Raw genomic sequence first — 23,046 nt, 5'->3', positions numbered from 1 at the left:
CTGTACATTGCACACGCAGTCTCGCCATCTGTACAGTGCACACGGACTCTCACTGTCGGTACATTGCACATGGACTCTCACCGTCTGTACATTGCACACGGACTCTCACCGTCTGTACATTGCACATGGACTCTCGCCGTCTGTACATTGCACACGGACTCGCGGTGACTGTACATTGCACATGGACTCTCACCGTCTGTACATTGCACACGGACTCGTGCTGACTGTACATTGCACATGGACTCTCACCGTCTGTACATTGCACACGGACTCTCGCTGTCTGCACATTGCACATGGACTGTCACCGTCTGTACAGTGCACATGGACTCTCGCCGTCTGTACATGGCACACGGACTCTCTTCGTCTGTACATTGCACACGGACTCTCGCTGTCTGTACATTACACACGGACTCTCGCTGTCTGTACAGTGCACACAGACTCTCGCCGACTGTACAGTGCACACGGACTCTCGCCGACTGTACAGTGCAGACGGACTCTCACCGTCTGTACATTGCACACGGACTCTCACCGTCTGTACATTGCACATGGACTCTCACCGTCTCTAAATTGCACATGGACTCTCGCCGTCTGTACATTGGACACGGACTCTCGCCGTCTGTACATTGCACACGGACTCTTACCGTCTGTACAGTGCACACGGACTCTCACCATCTGTACATTGCACATGGACTCATATCGTCTGTACATTGCACACGGACTCTCACTGTCTGTATATTGCACATACACTATCGCTGTCTGTACAGTGCACACGGACTCACGCCGACTGTACAGTGCACACGGACTCTCGCTGCCTGTACATTGCACACGGACTCTCGCCGTCTGTACATTGCACATGGAATCTCGTCGCCTGTAAATTGCACACGGGCTCTCACCGTCTGTATATTACACATGGACTCTCACTGTCTGTACATTGCACACGGACTCTCGCCGTCTGTACATTAGACACGGACTCTCACTGTCTGTACATTGCACATGGACTCATATCGTCTGTACATTGCACACGGACCCTCACTGTCTGTATATTGCACATACACTATTGCTGTCTGTACATTGCACATGGACTCTCGCTGACTGTACATTGCACACGGACTCTCGCTGTCTGTACAGTGCACACGTGCTCTCGCTGACTGTACATTGCACATGGACTCTCACCCTCTGTATATAGCACACGGACTCTTGCTGACTGTACATTGCACACTGACTCTCGTTGTCTGTACAGTGTACACGGACTATCGCTGACTGTACATTGCACACGGACTCTCACTGTCTGTACAGTGCACACGGACAATCGCTGTCTGTACATTGTACACGGACTCTCGCTGTCTGTACAGTGCACAGGGGTCTCACTTTCTTTACATTGCACACGGACTCTCGCTGTCTGTACAGTGCACACGTGCTCTCGCTGACTGTACATTGCACATGGACTCTCACCCTCTGTATATAGCACACGGACTCTTGCTGACTGTACATTGCACACTGACTCTCGTTGTCTGTACATTGCACACGGATTCTCACTGACTGTACATTGCACATGGACTCTCACTGTCTGTACATGCACATGGATTGTCGCGGTCTGTACATTGCACATGGACTCTAGCTGTCTGTACATTGCACACGGACTCTCGCTGTCTGTACAGTGCACAGGGGTCTCACTTTCTTTACATTGCACATGGACTCTCGCTGTCTGTACAGTGCACATAGGCTCTCGCCGTCTGTACTTTGCATACGGGCTTTCGTTGTCAGTACATTGCGCACGGACTCCCGCCGACTGTACATTGCACACGCAGTCTCGCCATCTGTACAGTGCTCACGGACTCTCGCTGACTCTACAGTGCACACGGACTCTCACTGTCGGTACATTGCACATGGACTCTCGCTGTCTGTACATTACACACGGACTCTCACCGTCTGTACATTGCACATGGACTCTCGCCGTCTGTACATTGCACACGGACTCTCGCCGACTGTACATTGCACATGGACTGTCACCGTCTGTACATTTCACACGGGCTCTCGCTGCCTGTACATTGCACATGGACTCTCACTGTCTGTACATTGCACATGGACTCTCACTGTCTGTAAATTGCACATGGACTCTCGCCATCTGTACATTGGACACGGACTCTGACCGTCTGTACATTGCACAGACTCTCACTGTCTGTACATTGCACATGGACTATCACTGTCTGTACAGTGCACACGGACTCACGCCGACTGTACAGTGCACACGGACTCTCACCGTCTGTACATTGCACATGGACTCATACCGTCTGTACATTGCACACGGGCTCTCGCTGCCTGTACATTGCACATGGACTCTCACCGTCTGTAAATTGGACACGGACTCTTACCGTCTGTACAGTGCACACGGACTCTCACCGTCTGTACATTGCACACGGACTCTCACCGTCTGTACATTGCACATGGACTCATACCGTCTGTACATTGCACATGGGCTCTCGCTGCCTGTACATTGCACATGGACTCTCACCGTCTGTAAATTGGACACGGACTCTCACTGTCTGTACATTGCACACGTGCTCTCGCTGTCTGTACATTGCACACGGACTGTCACAGTCTGTACATTGCACACCGACTCTCGCTGTCTGTACAGTGCACACGTGCGCTCGCTGACTGTACATTGCACACGGACTCTCGCTGACTGTACATTGCACACGGACTCTCGCTGTCTGTACATTGCACACTGACTTTCGCTGTCTGTACAGTGCACACCGACTCTCGCTGTCTGTACAGTGCACACGTGCTCTCGCTGTCTGTACAGTGCACACGGACTCTCGCTGTCTGTACATTGCACACTGACTTTCGCTGTCTGTACAGTGCACACCGACTCTCGCTGTCTGTACAGTGCACACGTGCTCTCGCTGTCTGTACAGTGCACACGGACTCTCGCTGTCTGTACATTGCACACTGACTCTCGCTGTCTGTACATTGCACACTGACTTTCGCTGTCTGTACATTGCACACTGACTCTCGCTGTCTGTACAGTGCACATGGACTCTTGCCGACTGTACAGTGCACACGGACTCTCACTGTCTGTACATTGCACATGGACTCATACGGTCTGTACATTGCACACGGACTCTCACCGTCTGTACATTGCACACGGATTCTCGCTGACTGTACATTGCACATGGACTCTCACCGTCTGTACATTGCACATGGATTGTCGCTGTCTGTACATTGCACACGGATTCTCGCTGACTGTACATTGCACATGGACTCTCACCGTCTGTACATTGCACATGGACTCTTGTTGACTGTACATTGCACACGGCCTCTCGCTGTCTGTACAGTGCACACGTGCTCTCACTGTCTGTACATTGCACACGTGCTCTCGCTGTCTGTACATTGCACACGGACTGTCACAGTCTGTACATTGCACATGGACTCTCGCTGACTGTACATTGCACACGGACTCTCACCCTCTATACATTGCACACGGACTCTTGCTGACTGTACATTGCACATGGACTCTCGTTGTCTGTACAGTGTACACTGACTTTCGCTGACTGTATATTGCACACGGACTCTCGCTGTCTGTACAGTGTACACCGACTCTCGCTGTCTGTACAGTGCACACGTGCGCTCGCTGTCTGTACAGTGCACACGGACTCTCGCCGTCTGTACATTGCACACTGACTTTCGCTGTCTGTACATTCCACACTGACTCTCGCTGTCTGTACAGTGCACACGGACTCTTGCTGACTGTACAGTGCACACGGACTCTCACTGTCTGTACATTGCATATGGACTCTCGCTGACTGTACATTGCACACGGACCCTTGCTGACTATACAGTCCACATGGACTCTCGCTGACTGTACATTGCACACGGACTCTCGCCGTCTGTACATTGCACACGGACTGTCGCCGTCTGTACATAGCACACGGACTCTCGCTGACTGTACATTGCACATGGACTCTCACCGTCTGTACATTGCACATGGACTCTTTCTGACTGCACATTGCACATGGACTCTCACCGTCTGTACATTGCACATGGACTCTTGCTGACTGTACATTGCACACGGACTCTCGCTGTCTGTATAGTGCACACGTGCTCTCGCTGTCTGTACATTGCACACGGACTGTCACAGTCTGTACATTGCACATGGACTCTCGCTGACTGTACATTGCACACGGACTCTCGTTGTCTCTACAGTGTACACTGACTTTCGCTGACTGTATATTGCACACGGACTCTCGCTGTCTGTACATTGCACACTGACTTTCGCTGTCTGTACTGTGTACACCGACTCTCGCTGTCTGTACATTGCACACTGACTTTCGCTGTCTGTACATTGCACACTGACTCTCGCTGTCTGTACAGTGCACATGGACTCTTGCTGACTGTACAGTGCACACGGACTCTCACTGTCTGTACATTGCACACGGACTCTCGCCGTCTGTATATTGCACACGGACTCTTGCTGACTGTACAGTGCACACGGACTCTTACTGTCTATACATTGCACACGGACTCTCGCTGTCTGTACATTGCACACGGACTCTTGCTGACTGTACATTGCACAAGGACTCTCGTTGTCTGTACAGTGTACACGGACTATCGCTGATTCTATATTGCACACGGACTCTCGCTGTCTGTACAGTGCACACGTGCTCTCGCTGTCTGTACATTGCACACGTGCTCTCGCTGACTGTACATTGCACAACGACTCTCACCCTCTGTATATAGGACACGGACTCTTGCTGACTGTACATTGCACACGGACTCTCGTTGTCTATACAGTGTACACGGACTATCGCTGACTGTATATTGCACACGGACTCTCGCTGTCTGTACAGTGTACACCGACTCTCGCTGTCTGTACAGTGCACACGTGCGCTCGCTGTCTGTACAGTGCACACGGACTCTCGCTGTCTGTACATTGCACACTGACTTTCGCTGTCTGTACATTCCACACTGACTCTCGCTGTCTGTACAGTGCACACGGACTCTTGCTGACTGTACAGTGCACACGGACTCTCACTGTCTGTACATTGCACACGGACTCTCACCGTCTGTATATTGCACACGGACTCTTGCTGACTGTACAGTGCACACGGACTCTTACTGTCTATACATTGCACATGGACTCTCGCTGACTGTACATTGCACACGGACCCTTGCTGACTATACAGTCCACATGGACTCTCGCTGACTGTACATTGCACACGGACTCTCGCCGTCTGTACATTGCACACGGACTGTCGCCGTCTGTACATAGCACACGGACTCTCGCTGACTGTACATTGCACATGGACTCTCACCGTCTGTACATTGCACATGGACTCTTTCTGACTGCACATTGCACATGGACTCTCACCGTCTGTACATTGCACATGGACTCTTGCTGACTGTACATTGCACACGGACTCTCGCTGTCTGTATAGTGCACACGTGCTCTCGCTGTCTGTACATTGCACACGGATTGTCACAGTCTGTACATTGCACATGGACTCTCGCTGACTGTACATTGCACACGGACTCTCGTTGTCTCTACAGTGTACACTGACTTTCGCTGACTGTATATTGCACACGGACTCTCGCTGTCTGTACATTGCACACTGACTTTCGCTGTCTGTAGTGTGTACACCGACTCTCGCTGTCTGTACATTGCACACTGACTTTCGCTGTCTGTACATTGCACACTGACTCTCGCTGTCTGTACAGTGCACATGGACTCTTGCTGACTGTACAGTGCACACGGACTCTCACTGTCTGTACATTGCACACGGACTCTCGCCGTCTGTATATTGCACACGGACTCTTGCTGACTGTACAGTGCACACGGACTCTTACTGTCTATACATTGCACACGGACTCTCGCTGTCTGTACATTGCACACGGACTCTTGCTGACTGTACATTGCACAAGGACTCTCGTTGTCTGTACAGTGTACACGGACTATCGCTGATTCTATATTGCACACGGACTCTCGCTGTCTGTACAGTGCACACGTGCTCTCGCTGTCTGTACATTGCACACGTGCTCTCGCTGACTGTACATTGCACAACGACTCTCACCCTCTGTATATAGGACACGGACTCTTGCTGACTGTACATTGCACACGGACTCTCGTTGTCTATACAGTGTACACGGACTATCGCTGACTGTATATTGCACACGGACTCTCGCTGTCTGTACAGTGCACACGGACAATCACTGTCTGTACATTGCACACTGACTCTCGCTGTCTGTACATTGCATACGGGCTTTCGTTGTCAGTACATTGCACACGGACTCCCGCTGTCTGTACATTGCACACCCAGTCTCGCCATCTGTACAGTGCTCACGGACTCTCGCTGACTCTACAGTGCACACGGACTCTCACTGTCTGTCCATTGCACATGGATTCTCGCCGTCTGTACATTGCACACGGACTCTCGCTGACTGTACATTGCACACGGACTCTCACCATCTGTACATTGCACACGGACACTCGCCGTCTGTACTTTGCACACGGACTCTTGCTGTCCGTAGATTGCACACGGACTCTCGCCGTCCGTACAGTGCACACGGACTCTCGACGTCTGTACAGTGCACACGGACTCTCTTCGTCTGTACATTGCACACGGACTCTCGCTGTCTGTACATTACACACGGACTCCCGCCGACTGTACACTGCACACGGGCTCTCGCTGCCTGTACAGTGCACACTGACTCTCACTGTCTGTACAGTGCACACGGACTGTCACCGTCTGTACATTGCACACGGGCTCTCGCTGTCTGTACATTGCACACGGACTCTCACCGTCTGTACATTGCACACAGGCTCTCGCTGCCTGTACATTGCACACTGACTCTCGCTGTCTGTACAGTGCACAGGGGTCTCACTTTCTTTACATTGCACATGGACTCTCACCGTCTGTACATTGCACATGGACTCTCACCGTCTGTAAATTGCACATGGACTCTCGCCGTCTGTACATTGGACACGGACTCTCGCCGTTTGTACATTGCACACGGACTCTCACCGTCTGTACAGTGCACACGGACTCTCACCGTCTGTACATTGCACATGGACTCATACCGTCTGTACATTGCACACGGACTCTCACCGTCTGTACATTGCACACGGATTCTCGCTGACTGCACATTGCACATGGACTCTCACCGTCTGTACATTGCACATGGATTGTCGCCGTCTGTACATTGCACACGGATTCTCGCTGACTGTACATTGCACATGGACTCTCACCGTCTGTACATTGCACATGGACTCTTGTTGACTGTACATTGCACACGGCCTCTCGCTGTCTGTACAGTGCACACGTGCTCTCACTGTCTGTACATTGCACACGTGCTCTCGCTGTCTGTACAGTGCACACGGACTCTTACTGTCTATACATTGCACACGGACTCATACCGTCTGTACATTGCACACGGACTCTTGCTGACTGTACATTGCACATGGACTCTCGCTGACTGTACATTGCACACGGACTCTTGCTGACTATACAGTCCACACGGACTCTCGCCGTCTGTACATTGCACACGGACTGTCGCCGTCTGTACATAGCACACGGACTCTCGCTGACTGTGCATTGCACATGGACTCTCACCGTCTGTACATTGCACATGGACTCTTTCTGACTGCACATTGCACATGGACTCTCACCGTCTGTACATTGCACATGGACTCTCACCGTCTGTACATTGCACATGGACTCTTGCTGACTGTACATTGCACACGGACTCTCGCTGTCTGTATAGTGCACACGTGCTCTCGCTGTCTGTACATTGCACACGGACTGTCACAGTCTGTACATTGCACATGGACTCTCGCTGACTGTACATTGCACACGGACTCTCGTTGTCTCTACAGTGTACACTGACTTTCGCTGACTGTATATTGCACACAGACTCTCGCTGTCTGTACATTGCACACTGACTTTCGCTGTCTGTACTGTGTACACCGACTCTCGCTGTCTGTACATTGCACACTGACTTTCGCTGTCTGTACATTGCACACTGACTCTCGCTGTCTGTACAGTGCACATGGACTCTTGCTGACTGTACAGTGCACACGGACTCTCACTGTCTGTACATTGCACACGGACTCTCGCCGTCTGTATATTGCACACGGACTCTTGCTGACTGTACAGTGCACACGGACTCTTACTGTCTATACATTGCACATGGACTCGCGCTGACTGTACATTGCACACGGACTCTTGCTGACTATACAGTCCACATGGACTGTCGCTGACTGTACATTGCACACGGGCTCTCGCCGTCTGTACATTGCACACGGACTGTCGCCGTCTGTACATAGCACACGGACTCTCGCTGACTGTACATTGCACATGGACTCTCACCGTCTGTACATTGCACATGGACTCTCGCCGTCTGTATATTGCACACGGACTCTTGCTGACTGTACAGTGCACACAGACTCTTACTGTCTATACATTGCACACGGACTCTCGCTGTCTGTACATTGCACACGGACTCTTGCTGACTGTACATTGCACAAGGACTCTCGTTGTCTGTACAGTGTACACGGACTATCGCTGATTCTATATTGCACACGGACTCTCGCTGTCTGTACAGTGCACACGTGCTCTCGCTGTCTGTACATTGCACACGTGCTCTCGCTGACTGTACATTGCACAACGACTCTCACCCTCTGTATATAGGACACGGACTCTTGCTGACTGTACATTGCACACGGACTCTCGTTGTCTATACAGTGTACACGGACTATCGCTGACTGTATATTGCACACGGACTCTCGCTGTCTGTACAGTGCACACGGACAATCACTGTCTGTACATTGCACACTGACTCTCGCTGTCTGTACATTGCACACGGGCTCTCGCCGTCTGTACATTGCACACGGACTGTCGCCGTCTGTACATAGCACACGGACTCTCGCTGACTGTACATTGCACATGGACTCTCACCGTCTGTACATTGCACATGGACTCTCGCCGTCTGTATATTGCACACGGACTCTTGCTGACTGTACAGTGCACACAGACTCTTACTGTCTATACATTGCACACGGACTCTCGCTGTCTGTACATTGCACACGGACTCTTGCTGACTGTACATTGCACAAGGACTCTCGTTGTCTGTACAGTGTACACGGACTATCGCTGATTCTATATTGCACACGGACTCTCGCTGTCTGTACAGTGCACACGTGCTCTCGCTGTCTGTACATTGCACACGTGCTCTCGCTGACTGTACATTGCACAACGACTCTCACCCTCTGTATATAGGACACGGACTCTTGCTGACTGTACATTGCACACGGACTCTCGTTGTCTATACAGTGTACACGGACTATCGCTGACTGTATATTGCACACGGACTCTCGCTGTCTGTACAGTGCACACGGACAATCACTGTCTGTACATTGCACACTGACTCTCGCTGTCTGTACATTGCATACGGGCTTTCGTTGTCAGTACATTGCACATGGACTCCCGCTGTCTGTACATTGCACACCCAGTCTCGCCATCTGTACAGTGCTCACGGACTCTCGCTGACTCTACAGTGCACACGGACTCTCACTGTCTGTCCATTGCACATGGATTCTCGCCGTCTGTACATTGCACACGGACTCTCGCTGACTGTACATTGCACACGGACTCTCACCATCTGTACATTGCACACGGACACTCGCCGTCTGTACTTTGCACACGGACTCTTGCTGTCCGTAGATTGCACAGGTACTCTCGCCGTCCGTACAGTGCACACGGACTCTCGACGTCTGTACAGTGCACACGGACTCTCTTCGTCTGTACATTGCACACGGACTCTCGCTGTCTATACATTACACACGGACTCTCGCTGTCTGTACAGTGCACACGGACTCTCGCCGACTGTACAGTGCACACGGACTCTCGCCAACTGTACAGTGCACACGGACTGTCACCGTCTGTACATTGCACACGGGCTCTCGCTGCCTGTACATTGCACATGGACTCTCGCTGTCTGTACATTGCACATGGACTCTCACTGTCTGTAAATTGCACATGGACTCTCGCCGTCTGTACATTGGACATGGACTCTCGCCGTCTGTACATTGGACATGGACTCTCGCTGACTGTACATTGCACACGGACTATTGCTGACTGTACATTGCACACGGTCTCTCGTTGTCTGTACAGTGTACACGGACTTTCGCTGACTGTATATTGCACACGGACTCTCGCTGTCTGTACAGTGCACACAGACTCTCGCTGTCTGTACATTGCACACTGACTTTCGCTGTCTGTACAGTGCACACTGACTCTCGCTGTCTGTACAGTGCACACGTGCTCTCGCTGTCTGTACAGTGCACACAGACTCTCGCTGACTGTACATTGCACACGGGCTCTCGCTGCCTGTACATTGCACATGGACTCTCGCTGTCTGTACATTGCACATGGACTCTCACTGTCTGTACAGTGCACACTGACTCTCGCTGTCTGTACAGTGCACAAGTACTGTCGTGGACTGTATATTGCACACGGACTCTCGCCATCTGTACATTGCACACGAACTCTCACCGTCTGTAGATTGCACACGTTCTCTCGCCGTCTGTACATTGCACACGGACTCTCACCGTCTGTACATTGCACAAGTACTGTCGCGGACTGTATATTGCACACGGACTCTCGCCATCTGTACATTGCACATGGACTCTCACCGTCTGTACAGTGCGCACAGACTCTCACTGTCTGCACATTGCACATGGATTCTTGCTGTCCGTAGATTGCACATGGACTCTCGCCGTCTGTACATTGCACACGGACTCTCACTGTCTGTACATTGCACACGGACTCTCACCGTCTGTACATTGCACATGGACTGTCGCCGTCTGTACAGTGCACACGGACTATCGCTGACTGTACATTGCACACGGACTCTCACTGTCTGTACATTGCACACTGACTTTCGCTGTCTGTACAGTGCACACTGACTCTCGCTGTCTGTACAGTGCACACGTGCTCTCGCTGTCTGTACAGAGCACACGGACTCTTGCTGACTGTACATTGCACACGGACTCTCATTGTCTGTACAGTGTACACGGACTCTCGCTGACTGTACATTGCACATGGACTCTCGCCATTTGTACATTGCACATGGACTCTCGCTGTCTGTACAGTGCACATGGACTCTCAACATCTGTACATTGCACACGGACTCTAACCGTCTGTACATTGCACATGGACTGTCGCCGTCTGTACATTGCACACGGACTCTCGCTGACTGTACATTGCACACGGACTATCGCTGACTGTACATTGCACACGGACTCTCACTGTCTGTATATTGCACACGGACTCTTGCTGACTGTACATTGCACACGGACTCTCGTTGTCTGTACAGTGTACACGGACTTTCGCTGACTGTATATTGCACACGGACTCTCGCTGTCTGTACAGTGCACACAGACTCTCGCTGTCTGTACATTGCACACTGACTTTCGCTGTCTGTACAGTGCACACTGACTCTCGCTGTCTGTACAGTGCACACGTGCTCTCGCTGTCTGTACAGTGCACACGGACTCTTGCTGACTGTACATTGCACACGGACTCTCGTTGTCTGTACAGTGTACACGGACTCTCGCTGTCTATACATTGCACATGGACTCTCGCTGTCTGTACAGTGTACACGGACTCTCGCTGTCTATACATTGCACACGGACTCTCGCCGTCTGTACATTGCACATGGACTCTCACCGTCTGTACAGTGCGCACAGACTCTCACTGTCTGTACATTGCACATGGATTCTTGCTGTCCGTAGATTGCACACGGACTCTCGCCGTCTGTACATTGCACACGGACTCTCGCTGTCTGTACATTGCACATGGACTCTCACCGTCTGTACAGTGCTCATGGACTCTCGCCGTCTGTACATTGGACATGGACTCTAACCGTCTGTACATTGCACACGGACCCTCGCCGTCTGTACTGCGCACACGGACTCTTGGCGTCTGTACATTGCACACGGACTCTCACCGTCTGTACAGTGCACACGGACTCTTGGCGTCTGTACATTGCACACGGACTCTCAACGTCTGTACATTGCACACGGACTCCTGGCGTCCGTACAGTGCACACGGACTCTCACCCTCTGTACTGCGCACACTACCCTAAGCAATGTGCAGGGTGCTGTCAATGAGATGTACTGTCTGTCTGTGACATTCTCTATCTCTTTCCCAGAACGTGTGGTGGTTATCAATGCAAGAGAGGCTGCGCCGAAGAATATGCACCCAGACCTGTTGACCAGGTGTACGGGTTTCATCAAGAAAGGTAAAGAAATACCAGCCAGAATTCTTGCGGACAAAATAAAGTGGAGAGAAAGACGCTGGAGGCATGAGGGGATGGGAGGCTGAGGGGGGAGCCGGAGATGGCGTGGAGGGGAGAATGAGGGGTGGGGAATAAGACAGAGAGCACAAAAGTGGAAGAAGAAGGAGGATGTTTGTGGAGTGATGAGGCAGTGAGGAAAGAGGTGGGTCGGGAATGATGAAGATGGAGCAAGAGAGACAGAGTGTGAGGGCGAGTGAGAGAGGGACGAGACACAGAATGTGAGGGGGAGTGAGGGAGGGACGAGCCAGAGAGTGTGAGGGGGATGAGGGAGGGTCGAGGCACAGAGTCTGAGGGGGAGTGAGGGAGGGATGAGACAGAGTGTGAGGGGAAGAGAGGGAGGGACGAGACACAGAGTGTGAGGGGGAGTGAGGGAGGGGTGAGTCACCAAGTGTGAGGGGGTGTGAGGGAGGGACGAGACATAGAAAATGAGAGGGAGAGAGGGAAGGACGAGACACAGAGTGTGAGGGGGAGTGAGGGAGGGACGAGACGCAGAGCGTGAGTGGGAGTGAGGGAGGGATGAGACACAGAGTGTGAGGGGGAGTGAGGGAAGGACGAGATGCAGAGTGTGAGTGGGAGTGAGCGAGGGACAAGAAACCGAGTGTGCAGGGGAGTGAGGGAGGGACATGACACAGATTGTGAGGGGGAGTGAGTGAGGGACGACACACGGAGTGTGAGGGGGAGTGAGGGAGGGACAAGACACAGAGTGTGAGGGGTATTGAGGAAGGGACGAGACAGAGTGTGAGGGGCAGTGAGGGAGAGACGAGACAGAGTGTGAAGGGGTGTGAGGGAGGGACGAGACACAGAGTGTGAGGAGGTGTGACGGAGGGACGAGACACAGAGTGTGAGGGGGTGTGACAGAGGGATGTGACACAGAGTGTGAGACGTGAGGGAGGGACGTGTCACCGAGTGTGAGGGGGAGTGAGGGAGGGACGTGACACCGAGTGTGAGGGGCAGTGAGGGAGGGTTGAGGCATCGAGTGTGAGGGGGAGTGAAAGAGGGACGAGGCACCGAGTGTGAGGGGGAGTGAGGGAGGGACATGACACCGAGTGTGAGGGGGAGTGAGGGAAGGACGAGACACGGAGTGTGAGGGGGAGTGAGGGAGGGACGAGACAGCGAGTGTGAGGGGTAGTGAAGGAGGGACGTGACACCGATTGTGAGGGGGAGAGAGGGAGGCACGAGACACAGAGTCTGAGGGAAAGTGAGGGAGGAACAAGACATGGAGTGTGAGGGGGAGTGAGGCAGGGACGAGACAGAGTGTGAGGGGGAGTGAGGGAGGGACGGGACAGAGTGTGAGGGGGTGTGAGGGAGGGACGAGACATAGAGCATGAAAGGGAGAGAGGGAGGGACGAGACACAGAGTTTGAGGGGGAGTAAGGGAGGGACGAGACAGAGACTGTGAGGGGGAGTGAGGGAGGGGCGTGACACCGAGTGTGAGGGGAAGTGAGGGAGGGATGTGACACCGATTGTGAGGGGGAGTGAGGGAGGGACGAGACACAGAAGGTGAAGAGGTGTGAGGGAGGGACGAGACACAGAGTGTGAGTAGTGAGTGAGGGACGTGACACCGAGAGTGAGGGGGAGTGAGGGAGGGATGAGACACCGAGTGTGAGTGGGAGTGAGGGAGGTACGTGACAACGATTGTGAGGGGAAGTGAGGGAGGGACAACACATGAAGTGTGAGGGGGAGTGAGGGAGGGACGACACACGGAGTGTGAGGGGGAGTGAGGGAGGGACGAGACAGAGTGTGAGGGGCAGTGAGGGAGGGATGAGACACAGTGAGGGGGTGTGAGGGAGGGACGAGACACAGAGTGTGAGGGGGTGTGAAGGAGGGACGTGACACAGAGTGTGAGAAGTGAGGGGGGGACGTGACACCGAGTGTGAGGGGGAGTGAGGGAGGGACGTGACACCGAGTGTGAGGGGGAGTGAGGGAGGGACGTGACACCGAGTGTGAGGGAGAGAGAGGGCGGCACGTGACAGAGTGTGAGGGGGAGTGAGGGAGGGACGGGACACTGAGTGTGAGGGGGAGTGAGGGAGGGACGCGACACAGAGTATGAGGGGGAGTGAGAGAGGAACGAGACACAGAGTGTGAGGGGGAGTGAGGGAGGGATGAGATAGAGAGTGTGAGGAGTGAGGGAGGGACGTGACACCGAGTGTGAGGGGGAGTGAGGGAGGGACGAGACAGACTGAGTGAGGAGGAGTGAGGGAGGGATGAGACACAGTGTGAGGGGGAGTGAGGGAGGGACGAGACAGACTGAGTGAGGGGGAGTGAGGGAGGGATGAGACACCGAGTGTGAGGGGGAGTGAGGAAGGTACGAGGCGCAGAGTGTGAGTGGGAGTGAGGGAGGGACGTGCCACAGAGTGTGAGGGGTAGTGAGGGAGGGATGAGACACAGTGTGAGGGTGTGTGAGGGAGGGACGAGACACAGAGTGTGAGGGGTAGTGAGGGAGGGACGAGACAGAGTGTGAGGGGCAGTGAGGGAGGGATGAGACACAGTGAGGGGGTGTGAGGGAGGGTTGAGGCACCGAGTGTGAGGGGGAGTGAAAGAGGGACGAGGCACCGAGTGTGAGGGGGAGTGAGGGAGGGACATGACACCGAGTGTGAGGGGGAGTGAGGGAAGGACGAGACACGGAGTGTGAGGGGGAGTGAGGGAGGGACGAGACAGCGAGTATGAGGGGGAGTGAAGGAGGGACGTGACACCGATTGTGAGGGGGAGAGAGGGAGGCACGTGACACCGAGTGTGAGGGGGAGTGAGGGAGGGACGAGACAGCGAGTGTGAGGGGTAGTGAAGGAGGGACGTGACACCGATTGTGAGGGGGAGAGAGGGAGGCACGAGACACAGAGTCTGAGGGAAAGTGAGGGAGGAACAAGACATGGAGTGTGAGGGGGAGTGAGGCAGGGACGAGACAGAGTGTGAGGGGGAGTGAGGGAGGGACGGGACAGAGTGTGAGGGGGTGTGAGGGAGGGACGAGACATAGAGCATGAAAGGGAGAGAGGGAGGGACGAGACACAGAGTGTGAGGGGGAGTAAGGGAGGGACGAGACAGAGACTGTGAGGGGGAGTGAGGGAGGGGCGTGACACCGAGTGTGAGGGGAAGTGAGGGAGGGATGTGACACCGATTGTGAGGGGGAGTGAGGGAGGGACGAGACACAGAAGGTGAAGAGGTGTGAGGGAGGGACGAGACACAGAGTGTGAGTAGTGAGTGAGGGACGTGACACCGAGAGTGAGGGGGAGTGAGGGAGGGATGAGACACCGAGTGTGAGTGGGAGTGAGGGAGGTACGTGACAACGATTGTGAGGGGAAGTGAGGGAGGGACAACACATGAAGTGTGAGGGGGAGTGAGGGAGGGACGACACACGGAGTGTGAGGGGTAGTGAGGGAGGGACGAGACAGAGTGTGAGGGGCAGTGAGGGAGGGATGAGACACAGTGAGGGGGTGTGAGGGAGGGACGAGACACAGAGTGTGAGGGGGTGTGAAGGAGGGACGTGACACAGAGTGTGAGAAGTGAGGGGGGGACGTGACACCGAGTGTGAGGGGGAGTGAGGGAGGGACGTGACACCGAGTGTGAGGGGGAGTGAGGGAGGGACGTGACACCGAGTGTGAGGGAGAGAGAGGGCGGCACGTGACAGAGTGTGAGGGGGAGTGAGGGAGGGACGGGACACTGAGTGTGAGGGGGAGTGAGGGAGGGACGCGACACAGAGTGTGAGGGGGAGTGAGAGAGGAACGAGACACAGAGTGTGAGGGGGAGTGAGGGAGGGATGAGATAGAGAGTGTGAGGAGTGAGGGAGGGACGTGACACCGAGTGTGAGGGGGAGTGAGGGAGGGACGAGACAGACTGAGTGAGGAGGAGTGAGGGAGGGATGAGACACAGTGTGTGAGGGGGAGTGAGGGAGGGACGAGACAGACTGAGTGAGGGGGAGTGAGGGAGGGATGAGACACCGAGTGTGAGGGGGAGTGAGGAAGGTACGAGGCGCAGAGTGTGAGTGGGAGTGAGGGAGGGACGTGCCACAGAGTGTGAGGGGTAGTGAGGGAGGGATGAGACACAGTGTGAGGGTGTGTGAGGGAGGGACGAGACACAGAGTGTGAGGGGTAGTGAGGGAGGGACGAGACAGAGTGTGAGGGGCAGTGAGGGAGGGATGAGACACAGTGAGGGGGTGTGAGGGAGGGACGAGACACAGAGTGTGAGGGGGTGTGAAGGAGGGATGAGACACAGAGTGTGAGGGGGTAAGACGGAGGGACGTGACACAGAGTGTGAGAAGTGAGGGGGGGACGTGACACCGAGTGTGAGGGGGAGTGAGGGAGGGACAAGACACAGAGTGTGAGCAGGAGTGAGGGAGTAACGAGACACAGAGTGTGAGGGGGAGTGAGGGAGGGATGAGATAGAGAGTGTGAGGAGTGAGGGAGGGACGTGACACCGAGTGTGAGGGGGAGTGAGGGAGGGATGAGACAGACTGAGTGAGGGGGAGTGAGGGAGGGATGAGACACCGTGTGTGAGGGGGAGTGAGGAAGGTACGAGACGCAGAGCGTGAGTGGGAGTGAGGGAGGGACGAGACACAGAGTGTGAGTGGGAGTGAGGGAGGGACGTGACACCGATTGTGAGGGAGGGACGAGACACAGAAAGTGAGGGGGAGTGAGGGAGGGACGAGACACAGAGTGGGAGGGGGAGTGAGGGAAGGACGAGACGCAGAGTGTGAGTGGGAGTGAGCGAGGGACGAGAAACCGAGTGTGCAGGGGAGTGAGGAAGGGACGAGACAGAGTGTGAGGGGCAGTGAGGGAGGGACGAGACACAGAGTGTGAAGGGTAGTGAGGGAGGGATGAGACAGAGTGTGAGGGGCAGTGAGGGAGGGACGAGACACAGAGTGTGAAGAGGTGTGAGGGAGGGACGAGACACAGAGAGTGAGAAGTGAGGGAGGGACGTGTCACCGAGTGTGAGGGGGTGTGACGGAGCGACGTGACACCGAGTGTGAGGGGCAGTGAGGGAGGGTTGAGGCACCGAGTGTGAGGGGGAGTGAGGGAGGGACGAGACACGGAGTGTGAGGGGGAGTGAGGGAGGGACGAGACAGCGAGTGTGAGGGGGAGTGAAGGAGGGACGTGACACCGATTGTGAGGGGGAGAGAGGGAGGCACGTGACACCGAGTGTGAGGGGGAGTGAGGGAGGGACTTGACACCGAGTGTGAGGGGGAGTGAGGGAGGGACGAGACAGCGAGTGTGAGGGGTAGTGAAGGAGGGACGTGACACTGATTGTGAGGGGGAGAGAGGGAGGCACGAGACACAGAGTCTGAGGGGGAGTGAGGGAGGAACATGACATGGAGTGTGAGGGGGAGTGAGGGAGGGACGAGACAGCGAGTGTGAGGGGGAGTGAAGGAGGGATGTGACACCGATTGTGAGGGGGAGTGAGGGAGGGACGAGACACAGAAGGTGAGGAGGTGTGAGGGAGGGACGAGAAACAGAGTGTGAGTAGTGAGTGAGGGACGTGACACCGAGAGTGAGGGGTAGTGAGGGAGGGGCGAGAACAGAGTGTGTGGGGGAGTGAGGGAAGGACGAGACACAGAGTGTGAGTGGGAGTGAGGGAGGGATGAGACACCGAGTGTGAGTGGGAGTGAGGGAGGGACGTGACAACGAGTGTGAGGGGGAGTGAGGGAGGGACGACACATGAAGTGTGAGGGGAAGTGAGGGAGGGACGAGACACAGAGTGTGAGGGGTAGTGAGGGAGGGACGAGACAGAGTGTGAGGGGCAGTGAGGGAAGGATGAGACACAGTGTGAGGGGGTGTGAGGGAGGGACGAGACACAGAGTGTGAGGGGGTTTGAAGGAGGGACGAGACACAGAGTGTGAGGGGGTGTGACGGAGGGACGTGACACAGAGTGTGAGGGGGAGTGAGGGAGGGACGTGACACCGAGTGTGAGGGGGAGTGAGGGAGGGACATGACACCGAGTGTGAGGGGGAGTGAGGGAGGGACGTGACACCGAGTGTGAGGGGCAGTGAGGGAGGGTTGAGGCACCGAGTGTGAGGGGGAGTGAAAGAAGGACGAGGCACCGAGTGTGAGGGGGAGTGAGGGAGGGACATGACACCGAGTGTGAGGGGGGTAAGGGAGGGACGAGACACCGAGTGTGAGTGGGAGTGAGGGAGGGACGAGACACCGAGTGTGAGTGGGAGTGAGGGAGGGACGTGACACCGATTGTGAGGGAGGACGAGACACAGAGTGGGAGGGGGAGTGAGGGAAGGACGAGACGCAAAGTGTGAGTGGGAGTGAGCGAGGGATGAGAAACCGAGTGTGCAGGGGAGTGAAGGAGGGACATGACACAGATTGTGAGGGGCAGTGAGGGAGGGTTGAGGCACCGAGTGTGAGGGGGAGTGAAAGAGGGACGAGGCACCGAGTGTGAGGGGGAGTGAGGGAGGGACATGACACCGAGTGTGAGGGGGGTAAGGGAGGGACGAGACACAGAGTGTGAGTGGGAGTGAGCGAGGGACGAGAAACCGAGTGTGAGTGGGAGTGAGGGAGGGACGAGACACCGAGTGTGAGTGGGAGTGAGGGAGGGACGTGACACCGATTGTGAGGGAGGGACGAGACACAGAGTGGGAGGGGGAGTGAGGGAAGGACGAGACGCAAAGTGTGAGTGGGAGTGAGCGAGGGATGAGAAACCGAGTGTGCAGTGGAGTGAGGGAGGGACATGACACAGATTGTGAGGGGCAGTGAGGGAGGGTTGAGGCACCGAGTGTGAGGGGGAGTGAAAGAGGGACGAGGCACCGAGTGTGAGGGGGAGTGAGGGAGGGACATGACACCGAGTGTGAGGGGGGTAAGGGAGGGACAAGACACAGAGTGTGAGTGGGAGTGAGCGAGGGACGAGAAACCGAGTGTGAGGGGGAGTGAGGAAGGGACGTGACACCGAGTGTGAGGGGGAGTGAGGGAGGGACTTGACACCGAGTGTGAGTGGGAGTGAGGGAGGGACGTGACACCGATTGTGAGGGAGGGACGAGACAGAGAAGGTGAGGGGGAGTGAGGGAGGGATGAGACACAGAGTGGGAGGGGGAGTGAGGGAAGGACGAGACGCAGAGTGTGAGTGGGAGTGAGCGAGGGACGAGAAACCGAGTGTGCAGGGGAGTGAGGGAGGGACATGACAGAGATTGTGAGGGGGAGTGAGTGAGGGACGACACACGGAGTGTGAGGGTGAATGAGGGAGGGATGAGACACAGAGTGTAGGGGGAGTGAGGGAGGGACAACACACGGAGTGTGAGGGGGAGTGAGGGAGGGACGAGACACAGAGTGTGAGGGGTATTGAGGAAGGGATGAGACAGGGTGTGAGGGGCAGTGAGGGAGGGACGAGACACAGAGTGTGAAGGGGTGTGAGGGAGGGGTGAGACACAGAGTGTGAGGGGGTGTGATGGAGGGACGAGACACAGAGTGTGAGGGGGTGTGACGGAGGGACGTGACACAGAGTGTGAGAAGTGAGGGAGGGACGTGTCACCGAATGTGAGGGGGAGTGAGGGAGGGACGTGACACCGAGTGTGAGGGGCAGTGAGGGAGGGTTGAGTCACCGAGTGTGAGGGGGAGTGAAAGAGGGACGAGGCACCGAGTGTGAGGGGGAGTGAGGGAGGGATATGACACCGAGTGTGAGGGGGAGTGAGGGAAGGACGAGACACAGAGTGTGAGGGGGAGTGAGGAGGGACGAGACAGCGAGTGTGAGGAGGAGTGAAGGAGGGACGTGACACCGATTGTGAGGGGGAGAGAGGAAGGGACGTGACACCGAGTGTGAGGGGGAGTGAGGGAGGGTCTTGACACCGAGTGTGAGGGGGAGTGAGGGAGGGACGAGACAGCGAGTGTGAGGGGGAGTGAAGGAGGGACGTGACACCGATTGTGAGGGGGAGAGAGGGAGGCACGTGACACCAAGTGTGAGGGGGAGTGAGGGAGGGACTTGACACCGAGTGTGAGGGGGAGTGAGGGAGGGACGAGACAGCGAGTGTGAGGGGTAGTGAAGGAGGGACGTGACACCGATTGTGAGGGGGAGAGAGGAAGGGACGTGACACCGAGTGTGAGGGGGAGTGAGGGAGGGACTTGACACCGAGTGTGAGGGGGAGTGAGGGAGGGACGAGACAGCGAGTGTGAGGGGTAGTGAAGGAGGGACGTGACACGATTGTGAGGGGGACAGAGGGAGGCACGAGACACAGAGACTGAGGGGGAGTGAGGGAGGAACAAGACATGGAGTGTGAGTGGGAGTGAGGGTGGGACGAGACATGGAGTGTGAGGGGGAGTGAGGCAGGGACGAGACAGAGTGTGAGGGGGTGTGAGGGAGGGACGAGACATAGAGCATGAGAGGGAGAAAGGGAGGGACGAGACATAGAGTGTGAGGGGGAGTGAGGGAGGGACATGACACCGAGTGTGAGGGTGGTGAGGGAGGGACGACATACGGAGTGTGAGGGGGAGTGAGGGATGGACGAGACACAGAGTGTGAGGGGGAGTGAGGGATGGACGAGACACAGAGTGTGAGGGGGAGAGAGAGAGAGACGAGGCACCGATTGTGAGGGGGATAAGGGATGGACGAGACTCCGATTGTGAGAGGGAATGAGGGAGGGACGAGGCACAGAGTGTGAGGGTGAGTGAGGGAGGGACGAGACAGAGTGTGAGGGGGAGTGAGGGAGGCACGAGACGCCGAGTGTGAGGGGCAGTGAGAGAGGGACGTGACTCAGAGCGTGAGGGGTAGTGAGGGAGGGATGAGACAGAGTGTGAGGGGTAGTGAAGGAGGGACGAGTCACAGAGTGTGAGGAGGAGTGAGGGAGGGACGTGACACTGAGTGTGAGGGGGATGAGGGAGGGTCGAGCCGCAGAGTGTGAGGGGGAGTGAGGAAGGGACGAGGCACCGAGTGTGAGGGGGAGTGAGGGAGGGACGCGACACAGAGTGTGAGGGGGAGTGAGGGAGGGACGAGACTCCGATTGTGAGGGGGAGTGAAGGAGGGATGAGATAGAGTGTGAGGGGGAGTGAGGGAGGGACAAGACACCGAGTGTGAGGGGGAGTGAGGGAGGGACGTGACACAGAGTGTGAGGGGGAGTGAGGGAGGGATGTGACAGAGTGTGAGGGGGATTGACGGAGGGACGAGACACAGAGTGTAAGGGGGATTGAGGGAGGGGCAAGACAGAGTGTGAGGGGGAGTGAGGGAGGGACGTGAAACGGGGTGTGAAGGAGAGTGAGGGAGGGACAAGACACAGATTGTGAGCAGGAGTGAGGGAGGAACGAGACACAGAGTATGAGGGGGAGTGAGGGAGGGATGAGATACAGAGTGTGAGGAGTGAGGGAGGGACGTGACACCGAGTGTGAGGGGGAGTGAGGGAGGGACGAGACAGACTGAGTGAGGGGGAGTGAGGGAGGGATGAGACACGAGTGTGAGGGGGAGTGAGGAAGGGACGAGATGCAGAGTGTGAGTGGCAGTGAGGGAGGGACGAGACACAGAGTGTGAGGGGGAGTGAGGGAGGGACGAGACACAGAGTGTGAGGGGGAGTGAGGGAGGGACGAGACACAGAGTGTGAGGGGGAGTGAGGGAGGGACGTGACACCGATTGTGAGGGGAAGTGAGGGAGGCACGAGACACCGAGTGTGAGTGGGAGTGAGGGAGGGACGTGACACCGATTGTGAGGGAGGGACGAGACAGAGAAGGTGAGGGGGAGTGAGGGAGGGATGAGACACAGAGTGGGAGGGGGAGTGAGGGAAGGACGAGACGCAGAGTGTGAGTGGGAGTGATCGAGGGACGAGAAACCGAGTGTGCAGGGGAGTCAGGGAGGGACATAACACAGATTGTGAGGGGGAGTGAGTGAGGGACGACACACGGAGTACGAGGGGGAGTGAGGGAGGGATGAGACACAGAGTGTGAGGGGGAGTGAGGGAGGGACGACACACGGTGTGTGAAGGGGTGTGAGGGAGGGACGAGACACAGAGTGTGAAGGGGTGTGAGGGAGGGACGAGACACAGAGTGTGAGGGGGTGTGACAGAGGGACGTGACACAGAGTGTGAGAAGTGAGGGAGGGACGAGACAGAGTGTGAGGGGCAGTGAGGGAGGGATGAGACACAGTGTGAGGGGGTGTGAGGGAGGGACGAGACACTGAGTGTGAGGGGGGTGAGGGAGGGACGACGTACGGAGTGTGAGGGGGAGTGAGGGATGGACGAGGCACAGAGTGTGAGGGGGAGAGAGAGAGGGACGAGGCACCGATTGTGAGGGGGATGAGGGATGGACGAGACTCCGATTGTGAGAGGGAATGAGGGAGGGACGAGACAGAGTGTGAGGGGGAGTGAGGGAGGGACGAGACAGTGTGTGAGGGGGAGTGATGGAGGGACGAGACGTAGAGTGTGAGGGGGAGTGAGCGAGGGATGAGACACAGATTGTGAGGGGGAGTGAGGGAGGCACGAGACCCCGAGTGTGAGGGGCAGTGAGGGAGGGACGTGACTCAGAGCGTGAGGGGTAGTGAGGGAGGGACGAGACAGAGTGTGAGGGGTAGTGAGGGAGGGACGAGACACAGAGTGTGAGGAGGAGTGAGGGAGGGACATGACACTGAGTGTGAGGGGGATGAGGGAGGGTCGAGCCACAGAGTGTGAGGGGGAGTGAGGGAGGGACGAGGCACCGAGTGTGAGGGGGAGTGAGGGAGGGACGCGACACAGAGTGTGAGGGGGAGTGAGGGAGGGACGAGACTCCGATTGTGAGGGGGAGTGTAGGAGGGA

At 55.9% G+C, this 23,046-nt stretch overlaps 1 protein-coding gene across 1 annotated transcript in view; it reads left to right on the top strand.

Moving 5' to 3' along the window:
- Positions 1-23,046, top strand: part of LOC140187873 (glutathione hydrolase 5 proenzyme-like) — a 190,659-nt gene that overhangs the window by 52,262 nt on the left and 115,351 nt on the right. Inside the window, exon 3 of the mRNA XM_072243675.1 lies at positions 12,208-12,297. Within this exon, the coding sequence (XP_072099776.1) occupies positions 12,208-12,297 (90 nt within the window). The remainder of the gene's footprint in view (positions 1-12,207; positions 12,298-23,046) is intronic.

This window comes from Mobula birostris, chromosome 25, assembly GCF_030028105.1.
Source record: "Mobula birostris isolate sMobBir1 chromosome 25, sMobBir1.hap1, whole genome shotgun sequence".
Classification (NCBI taxonomy): Eukaryota; Metazoa; Chordata; class Chondrichthyes; order Myliobatiformes; family Myliobatidae; genus Mobula; species Mobula birostris.
The sequence above is the reverse complement of the archived record's forward strand: the minus strand, read 5'-3'. Positions and strand labels throughout refer to the sequence as shown.